At 42.4% G+C, this 10,691-nt stretch overlaps 1 protein-coding gene across 1 annotated transcript; it reads left to right on the forward strand.

Annotated features, from left to right (window-relative positions):
• The first annotated feature begins 7,661 nt into the window (after positions 1 to 7,661).
• On the forward strand, positions 7,662 to 9,350 carry LOC108366350 (putative nuclease HARBI1). Its single transcript, XM_017620725.1, has 4 exons — positions 7,662 to 7,789; positions 8,094 to 8,535; positions 8,601 to 8,745; positions 8,817 to 9,350. Exons 1-4 carry the CDS (start codon positions 7,662 to 7,664, stop codon positions 9,080 to 9,082), a joined length of 981 nt encoding a protein of 326 aa, XP_017476214.1. The 3' UTR covers positions 9,083 to 9,350.
• Positions 9,351 to 10,691: the final 1,341 nt, after the last annotated feature.

Consider the following 10,691-nt stretch of genomic DNA (forward strand, 5'->3'; position numbering starts at 1 on the left):
GCTCGCGCATCGCTCCGGGTCCGACGAAGCATGGTTGCCGAAAGAAATTCCGATTCTGTCGTCGTGCTACGTCGGATTGGACAGCGACCTCACGGTTGACCAAAGCTTACTCACACCAGAGGTGAAGTTACAGGTCTTCAGATGCTCTTCCCCTTTCTTCCGCTTATGTACGTTTACTAGTTGCCGAATCTCCGCGTTGAGATCCCTGATACGGGGATCTCCGGGATCGGCCTGACGATGGCTATCACGCTCATCGGCTAGAACAGCCGCTTCAGCAGGGAAATTTGGACGTGGGTCGGTGATACATCCTGCCGGTACGAAGCGACCTGCAGCAGCGGTGACAGCCCTGCCGAACTTACGTTCACCAAGGTGGACGTTGGTTGGTGTGGGGAGAGGAGGGAATGTGTTTCAGGTAAATTCCGCGAAGCCTTTCCAATCAGCTTTAGAAAAGTTGATATATGTTCGGTGCTCCGCGGAAGAAAAGTCGGTTGGTTTATCGATCGAGATGACTATGGGTAGGTGGTCTGATGCCAAAGTCAGCATAGGTCGCCATGATATGCTGTGCCCATAATCCTGGTCGGTGCGTCGTCGTTCATTGTGCAGAATGTCGAATCGTCTATCTGCTCAGCCAAGTCAGTTCCCCTACGATCGTTTGACAGGCTTTAGTGCCAAAGATCGTGGTGCGCATTAAAGTCGCCTAGTACCACACGGTTTTCACCTCTGAGGAGCGCATCTATGTCAGGGTGATATCCTGCCGGGCAGCAGGTGACAGGGGGTATATAACCGTTAAATATTTCGAGCTCAACATCGCCTGACCGGATTGCAATGCCCTGACATTCTAGGGTGGTATCCCTGCGGTCGATGTCTGCTTCGATAAGACGATACTGCACGGTGTGGTGAGTGATGAACGCTAAGCCACCACCATTATCTCGCTCGCGATCTCGACGGTGCACGTTGTACCCGGCACAATTCAACAGTGTTGAATTGCTGTGCAACTTCGTCTCTTGGACCGCAGCTATCAATATGCCATGCCTTCTCATGAAGACGGTTATCTCCTCGATCTTGCTCTGAAGCCCGTCACAGTTAAATTGAAGGAGCTTCATGTGGTTCGGGAGACGTGTGGTGATGCGGGGTGTGAGGGATGTGTGTGGTCGTGCCGCAGTTGGCTGTGTGCGTTGCTGAGGTGGTTGCCGCCCTGTGGTGGTGGCGGTAGGCGTCGCAGTTGAGGTCTGTGACCGAGCAGCGCAACACGGGCCGTCGAACTTCCTCATCCAATATCACGTGGTGCGCAGACCTGAGCATGCTCTAAAGTGGCACCAGCCAAGGCAGGTGTTGCACTTGACTGATGTCACATTACGGAATATCCTGGTCTGACATACCGTGCAGATTGTAGGGGGAACCAGGAGTTGTGTGTGTTCTGTGGTCTGTAGCCGTTGTGGTGTGGTCTATTGTGTTAGTTGTTGTGCTGTAGTGTTTATGTGGGAATGCTCAGGTGGACTGGGTTTGCCGTGGAGGCTGCTCTGTTAGAGCAGCAGGGGGCCCCAAAAGACGTGGTCCACTGCCGATGTGTCCGTAGTCTTGAGCAGACTCTGAGGTGACTCCACCCCTCGCAAGCATTGCACTTGACAGAGGTAGAGTTGTAGTGTAGTCGTCTCTGGCATACACAGCAGGTGTAGGTTTCTGGCCCTGGGTTTGACTCGATGCCAGCCCTGAGTAGAAGAAAAGGCAGCGAATGTAGCCCTATGGACGAACAACTTCTGAGATACTTCGCCGACCTAAACGGGGTTAGATCGCCGAAACAACAGCCCTTGGTCGGGTAAAACCCGAGTCATTCCGGTACGTAGAACCGGCTGTCGTGGGAATGCGGAGCCGCTGTAGTTTAATTCGCTGCACTATGTCCATGTCGTTGTAAAGCTCATACAGCTCATCGTTCCATCGTATGTGGTAGTCGCCGTCGCCAACGCTTAAAGGCACGTAAATCTTCCGCAAAATCTTTCTCTCAAACACACCAAGAGCCGCCTCATCGGATGTTGTCATTGTCCATGCTTCTGCGCCATATACCAGCACGGGCATGATGTGTGACTTATAGAGCGTGGTTTTCGTACGTCGAGAGAGGACTTTACTCCTGAATTGCCTACTCAGTCCAAAGTAGCACTTGTTGGCAAGAGTGATTCTGCGTTGGATTTCAATGCTGACATTATTATCGGTGTTAATGCTGGTTCCCAAGTAAACGAAATTCTCTACTTTCTCGAAATTGTAACTGTCAACAGTGACGTGGGTGCCAAGGCGCGAATGTGCTGACTGTTTGTTTGATGACAGGAGATACTTCGTCTTGTCCTCGTTTACCACCAGACCCATGCGCTTTGCTTCCCTATCCAACTTGGAAAAGGCAGAACAGACTTCGCGGTTTTTGTTACCGATGATGTCGATGTCATCGGCAGCAGGTTAAACTCCTACCTGAGTAGATTGAATGAGGATGTGCCAAATGAGTGTCCGGCATGCGGAGAGACCCCACATTACTCGAAACATCTCTTCGCATGCCCGGAAACCCGACAACCCTAACGGCTTTGTCCTTGTGGACCGACCCTATAGAAACTGCACACTTCCTAGGGCTGCCGTTAGTGGAACTTGACGACAACGAATGAGATATCAACCGATCTGGGCGGGGTTGTTGTAGCCGCTACAACAACAATATGTCATCGGTATATGTCTTGTAGTAAATTGTTCCTGAGCGGTTCAGTTCTGCAGCTCTTATTATCTTCTCCAACATCAGATTAAAGAAGTCACATGAAAGGGAGTCGCCCTGTCTGAAACCCCGTTTTGTGGCGAACGGCTCGGAGAGGCCTTTCCCAATTCTGACGGAGCTGGTGGTATTGCTCAACGTCATTTTACACAGCCGTATGAGTTTAGAGGGGATGCCAAATTCAGACAGCGGCGTATAGGCAACTCCTTTTAGTGCTGTCAAAAGCGGCTTTAAAGGCGACAAATTGGTTGTGAGTGTCGATCCTTTTCTCGCGGGACTTTTCCAAGATTTGGCGTATGGTGGATTTGCCAGTTCTAAAGCCACACTGATAAGGCCCAATCAGTTCATTGACGGTGGGCTTTAGTCTTTCACACAATACGCTCGATAAGACCTTGTAACCTATGCTTAGAAGGCTGATCCCGCGGTAGTTGGCGCGAATGGCGGGGTCACCTTTCTTATGCACCCCTATTGCGAATGTCGACTGGCAGTAGATAAACGACTATTTAGCGACGGTCGATTATCGATGCTATTGTGAGTGTCGCTTAGTCGCTCAATTAGCGACTGTGAATACTTTTTAATCGCTCCTCCTTCTATTGCTGTTTTTAGTCGTTGGAGTTTGCGTTTGTACAATTTAAATAAGAAGGTATTACTATAATGGATAAAAAGTAAGTCAGTTAAACAGGAAGTTGTAAAAAATTGTGAAATATACATATGTATGTATGTTTCTGAATTACAGATCAAAAATTGTAAGCAACAAAAGGCAACTTGCGCGGTTGGTCGAGCTGATGCAGGAGAATGAGGACATAGGCAAAGGAATTTTCGGAAAGAGTAGGCGCGGAGGCTCCGCTTCTATTGTGAAAGATATGCAATATATCTTGTGCTTATAACTCCGGCTACGTCATCCACAGAGTTTTTGCGCAGAACCAACATCAAAGTTTACAAGCAACTGCATAATTTATTAATTAACTAATGCTTTGAAATTTGAAATCTTTATTTTAAATTAAAGTTTAATTCTTTCACTACACTTTTATGTTAAAGTTTTTAATCTCGGGTCACGCGTTTGGACACAAATACCCAACATCATTGTACAAATAGCTAAACCGTACCGTATTTCTTAAGCCTCCATAAAGTTTATTAACGAGAAAAACAGCTTTTCCTGCAAATCCTGTAAAACGTACAAACCGTGAAGCATCTGGAACGCGACTTCTATTCATACAATTCTCATATGTACATACACTTCACTTCCGACTCCAAGGGATCCCACGAATCTCGCAATTCCCTCCTTGCTTTAGCCAACTCTACTAATCTATTAGCTACAACATCATCTTCCTCATCACTAAGCCATATTTCAACTGTATCCATTTTTTAAATTTTATAATAAAAGCAATTATTTTAAAAATGATGTAAATGAAACACTAAAGAAACAAATGTAAACAAACAAACAACTGTTTACAATTTAGTTAACCATTCACAATAGTATACATTTTTATCGATCAAGTTACAGAATAGCCAAATAAAAGATGATCGACTCGATGGGCAAATTTCTATTCTACTGCCAGTCGACACTCGCAATAGGGGCCATGGATTGGGCAGAGCGCACTTAAATTCCAGTCTCAGCTGGCAGGCTGTCAGCTCCAGCAGCTTTGTTGTTTTTCAGCCGCGATATTGCCGCGTCAGGCGGTGGAACGTCGACTCCGTCATCATCGACGGCGGGCTCGGGTTCTTCTTCACAACTTTCCGTGCTGCTACCATTTAGTAGGGCGGAAAAGTGTTCCCTCCATAATTTAAATACGCTCTGGACATCAGTTACTAGGTCGCCATTATTGTTCTTACAGGAGTACGCCCCGGTCTTGAAACCTTCCGTAAATCGCCTCTGGTAAAATTTTCGGGCATTCTTCCTATCGGCCAGCATTTCAAGCTCTTCGCACTCACTCTTATTGCGGCAAATACGTCTCGCTTCCCTCTTCATATCCCTATAGCGCGCCCGATCGCAACGTGGCCCTGTAGGCGGCGTCTTTTTTCTCTGCAGCTTCCTGACACTCCTCATCATACCAGTTGTCCTTTCGGGCTCGCTGAAATCCGACTACTTCTTCGGCGGCGGTACTTAATGAGCGGGAAATGTGGTTCCACCTTATAAATGAACTGTCATAATTTGTATGGAAACTCGTTTACACATTTCTGATTAATTTCTCCAGCGATTTCACTGAATACTTAATAAACTGAAGGCAATGCAACTCTGTCGCAACTCCAGCTATGTTTTCTTGGGCAATAATCGGGATCCGCATAAAAATTTTGCACGCAAGTTCTGCAATTAATTCAATTCTTATTCCTTCAATTATTATTCCTTCTGTTTGTTCTGTTTCACTGATAATTTGGCTGCAAAGTTTGGTAGCCGTGACAAATGAATTCATACACAAAAAGACATTCTGCCATTGTTTCTTTTAACTAGCTTCAAATAAATAGGCAGCATGTTATATGTATATTTATTTCATTAGATATCATCTCGTAAATATAACTTTTTCCCATTTAGTGAGTTAGTTTCTACAATTTCTTTATCCTCGTGTTAGTAGTATAAAGTTAGTGATACTGTGCTCTATAACCAAAGAAAACACGACTATTGTCGCAAGTGTAAACGAAAAGACAGGTCGTTCATGTAACAGAGTGCGTAAACTTATAAGATTATCTGCTTGATAAAGTTATCGGTTTGGATGAATACCACTATTATACATGACCATACATCGTCGCCTGAACAAATGATTGTCGTATGTTACAACTGTCCAAGACCGATAGAATACAAGATTGCGCTGATGGAAGTGAAATTCGGGAGAGTAACGTTAATATGACGTCATCGCAGATTTGCCGGTGGAGAGAGCTAAAGGGCCGTTTACACGAGACATTCCTCGCTTTGTTTGACAATTCGAGCTTGGACAACAAAGCGTGAAGCGTAGAAGTATGCTACAATAAACGATTTGACAGTTTCTGCGTTCTCCTTTTCCTCTATATTTTATCTCTGTAAAATAGAAAACAACATAATAATATGCATTAATAATAGCAATACGAATTCCTATTTACCTTATTTTTGTCATTAAATGCAAATGCAAGTGCACGAGAAAATATACATGTAGACACCTGATTGCCAAAGCGCGCAAAAGTTGAGAGTTGCCCATAACTTTGCCTCGCTTTCTTTTCCTCGCATTCTATTTAGCAAGACTCATAAAACAATTTATTGAACTTATCTGTCAAAGCGGAACTATGGAGCAAAGCGAAGCAAAAGTCTTATGTAAACGGCCCTTAAGAGAGATCTGTCAGTATGTATATGTCAAGAATGATATAATAAAAGATTGCGCCCATCAGAGAGGAATTTTGAGAAAAATTTTTGCGTGACGTCACACTGGTGCAGCTGCGAGAGAAAAATGCCAAAACGATGTCGCGTACTGGCCGCAACAAACTTTCTTTTGTATATTCCTTCGTTTTACCCTTATTTCCTTTCACTCCAACCGATAGGAGCGAACTCTACATCTCAAAGCTTCCTCAACCACCAGAGGGTGTCAATATTGTCTCTTATGCTGACGATTGTTCGATCATGGCGTCTGGAAATGGAATTGATGACTTGTGCTCGAAAGTAGACGGTTATCTCGCCGAACTTTCTCGCTTCTTCAATGCAAGGTGCCTTGACCTATCTCCTGCGAAATCCTCGGTAACCCTATTCACCACCTGGACGAAGGAGGCCAGACTGCAACTGGGTATTCACGTTGATGGCGTAACATCACCGTCGGTGAATAACCCGTTACCTTTGACACTCTGCTCTCCTTCTCGGCGCATACAACCGCAATTGTCAAGAAATTACAGAGCCGCAACAATGTCCTCAAGTCGCTGGCCGGCAGCACTTGGGGAAAAGATAAAGAAAACGTTGTTGGCCACATACAAGGCAATTGGCCGGCCGATTCTAAACTATGCAGCGCCCGTGTGGTCACTTGGGACTGGCAGGACGCAGTGGATGAAGCTAAAGATTTGCCAGAACACGGCACTACGAACAGCGACCGGATGCCTCCTGATGACGCCCTAACACCACCTACCCCACCTACACGACGAGGCCCAGATGCTCCCAGTCAAGGAGCATAACGCAATGCTCTGCAATCAATTCCTCGCGGGCAGCCACAGACGTGGTCATCCCAGCAAACAGCTGTTTGCAGAAGAGCCCTCGCCAAGGCACGTCAGGAGGCATCTCCACTAACTGACGGACGAAGCGCAGAGGTCCATTAAACAACAAGTGTCGCTACCGACGCACGCCCCGACCACGGCATAAGTATCCTCTGTGTTGTTGCCTGTACCTGGCTAGTAGAGTTGTCGGTAGTTTTTCCCTATTGTGTTCCCTATCCCTTCTTTTAGTATCCCGCACCCAGAGCCCAGTCACTTGGCGGGTAAAAGTTACCCCCGGCAGCTTGGGTGGTATTGCGAGTGGATTCCTGTAGGTGTTCATTCACTTACGCAAAAATATTGATGCATCAAAATAAAAGCAAAATGCAATGGGAACCTATGTACATTCATATGTATATACTACGAATAGCTATGTACTTTAGCGGCCTAATTATGTAAAACGCCGTGACACTTTGCGTCCCAGTCACTCACATTCACATTCACCAAAAAGTTCCTATTATATAACCTTTTACGTTTTCGCGTTCATCCTGTTGCGTAGTCACTACGACTGTCAAACAGATGTTTACACATTACGTAGTCCCTTCGGCCACCCTTTTTTTTGCTGTAATTTCGAAAAAATTTGCATTGTTTTTTTTTCGGAATAAAAGTGTTTCACTGAGTGGGTAACACTGCGATGCCGAACAGCTGACCAAATAAAAATAAACAAAAGCGCGAAATAGTAAAAACTGTTTTATATGTATTGCTGCTCTCTATACAGATAATGTTTTCGATCGGAGGCTATCTATCGGACACCAGCGATAGTGATGAGGAAGGCAATGCGAGCTTTATGCGGGCAAGTAAACGAATGCTCCGAGACAATTCCAATCTACTCGAAATTCCCGACAGAGAGTAGGTTTATTTAAGGATTATATACCTTCGGCTGAGTGGAAGATCGCCCTATCTCGACTGTCGGTTCGAAAACGCCTTATCTCAGCAAAGGGTTGAAGAACGCCTTATTGCAGAATTTGATTGAAGCTGCCGATATACATATTGAATATATAGTGAGATAAGGCGTTTTTAAAGCAGCAGCTGAGACAGGGATTTTCTGAACCATTTGCTGAGATTGCCCACTGTTCAACCATAGGGTGGTCTTCCACTCAGTCGTCGATATGCGAGTTATTAAACTAATGTATAAACTTTATTTTCCTTTAAGGTTCGTAAAAAACTTTAGAGTTTCAAAGCGAGTTTTTAAACTTATTTTGGACGAAATGTCACAACACATGGCTAGTGGATGCAGAAGCAGCAAAGTGGCGCCAATACATAAGCTGTCTGCTTTTTTAAGATTTCTGGCGACAGGCAGCTACCAAAAAGGCGTCGAAAATGAGTTTCTATCCAGCATGTCCCAGCCAATGGTTAGCAATGCCATAACAGAGTGCTTGGAAATTTTTGAAACAAATTTTTGTCCAAATTGGATAAAGCTGAGGATGACAGAAGAAGAGGAAAGCGCTGCCAAAGAAACTTTTTATGTCAAATGTGGGATACCGGGTATAGTTGGATGCGTCGATGGAACCCACGTTAAGATTAAATGCCCAAGTGAGGACACAAAGCATTTATATTATAATAGGAAAGGCTATTATAGTATAAATGCAATGATAGTAAGTGATTTTTGCTTATTTTTACTAAGGAAACTAATTTCTACGTACATATGTATGTATTTAAGATTTGTGATCATGTACTTTGCATACGATACGTTGACGCCAGGTATCCAGGCTCAAACCACGACGCATTTGTTTGGAGTGCAAGCAGGGCGGGAGTTTTTTTCAAGTCACAGTTTGACTCTGGTAACCGAAACACTTGGCTCTTAGGTAAGACAAAAGGAAACTCCTAATCATTTACTTCTGTATTTTTCAATTTTAATTTTCCTTAACTTGTTTAGGAGATTCCGGTTACCAGCTTATGCCGTACCTGATGAGACCTTTCCGTAGTCCTGGCAATCAAACTAAGACACAATTCAACATGAAATTGTGCAAAGGCCGCAACGTTGTAGAAAGGTGTTTTGGAATTTTAAAAAACAGATTCCGTTGCATAATTGGGGAAAGAGGGTTGCATTACAGTCCGGAAAAGACAACCCAAATTATTAATGTATGTTGCGCTTTACACAATATTTGTATATTTTACAAAGATGAGTGGGTACAAGTTTAAGAGGATGATGTTGCATACGTAGAAGAATTCGGGGGTAACGTATCACCTGAAGCGAGAAACATCAGGCAAAGGCTCGCAGAAAGTTTGTTGTAGAGCATTATCACTATACAAATAAAAAAGAAAAAATTTAATTTTTATTTAAATTTCTTGTACTGTTGGTTAAAAGGTAAGTAGAAGTATTCCACTCAAGAAATTAATAACGTTGAAAAATATGGCATATTTTGTATGTATTCAGAAAATTCGATTTCAATACAATACTGATTGCGTCTTTAATAAACTAACGAAAAATTTGTAAAATTAAATTAAATTGTACTTCATATCACAGTTATATATTAATAATAATAATTAATATAATAATAACAATAGTAATAATGATAATAATGATAATAATACTAGTAATAATAATAATAAAAATCTGTGGTCATAAGCATTAACCGCCTAAGTCGAAAAACCTAAGTTCGAGAAAAAACGTCTTAAATATTTGCAGCCTTATTAATTAAAAATTAAATAGCTTTAAAAAAGGTTTATAAATTGAAAAATTTATGAAAACGTCACTTTATAAAGCTCTTTAAACCTACTTTATTTTTTATGAATAAGGCCATTAGATTGTAATGTTAATCTTATGGGGAAACCAAAATATTTTCTTGTGTATTTGTATTTGGAGCTTTTCGGCCGGTGTGTTGAAAATAAAAACAAAGTTTATTTTTTTCTCCTACGCGTTTCGACGCATTTTCGCGTCATCTTCAGGGAGTCTGTTTATTAATTTGCAAAAACGAAAAACATTATTAGTAACAATCAAAATTATTTAGAACAATACAAACATAGTTAGATTTCAACATATTTGACTTACATTAACATAAAATTTAGTTTAATTATTCACAATTTAAAAAAAACGACATAAATACATTTTCCGGACACCACATTTAACATTTAGCAACTTCTTTATCTTCCGATAGTTAAACATTGTGTGTTATTGCAGTAGCATATGCACAGTTTATATTGTCAACATCTTCTTTGTAGTTCATTGCTTTACATATATTTTGTTGTATGCGTAGCCCTTCTAATGTCATCCGCTTTTTAGTTCTGTTCTCCACGTCTAAAATTCTAGCGTTGGCGAAATCTGCTGTGTGATTGTTTGTGGTCAAGTGCTGCGCTAACGCTGTGGTGTTTTTCTTATTTTTGGCGTTAAGTTTGTGTTCGTTGATTCTGGTTCCTAATGCTCTCTTCGTTGTTCCAATGTATACTTTATTGCAGCTTTCGCCTTCATTTCCTTTGCACGATATTTCGTAGACTACATTGTGTAGTTGTTCCTTGTTAATTTTGTCCTTTGTTTTGGTATAAATATATCTGGTCGTGTTATGTGGCTTATGCGCATAGCATATGTTATTGTTTTTAATACTTTTGCCCAATGTTTTGTTGTCCGTTAGGTTGGGTATATACGCGACGCCTGTGTATGTTTTCGTGTTATTTTTATTTATTGTTATGTTGTTATTGCATTTCATTTTATTTATCGCTGTTGTTATTAGTGTCTCTATTACTCCGCTGGGATATGCGTTTTTGAAGAGAATGTTTTTTATTTTAGCCCTATTGTCTTCTATGAACTCCGGAT

This window comes from Rhagoletis zephyria, unplaced genomic scaffold, assembly GCF_001687245.7.
Source record: "Rhagoletis zephyria isolate East Lansing unplaced genomic scaffold, Rhagoletis_zephyria_1.1 Rzeph_scaffold_02238, whole genome shotgun sequence".
Taxonomy (NCBI): domain Eukaryota; kingdom Metazoa; phylum Arthropoda; class Insecta; order Diptera; family Tephritidae; genus Rhagoletis; species Rhagoletis zephyria.

Coding starts and splice junctions, on each gene's coding strand:
- LOC108366350 (XM_017620725.1), top strand. CDS start 7,662: ATGTTTTCGATCGGAGGCTATCTATCGGACACCAGCGATAGTGATGAG. Junction 7,790..8,093: donor CTCGAAATTCCCGACAGAGA/GTAGGTTTATTT, acceptor TTTTCCTTTAAG/GTTCGTAAAAAACTTTAGAG. Junction 8,536..8,600: donor ATAGTATAAATGCAATGATA/GTAAGTGATTTT, acceptor TATGTATTTAAG/ATTTGTGATCATGTACTTTG.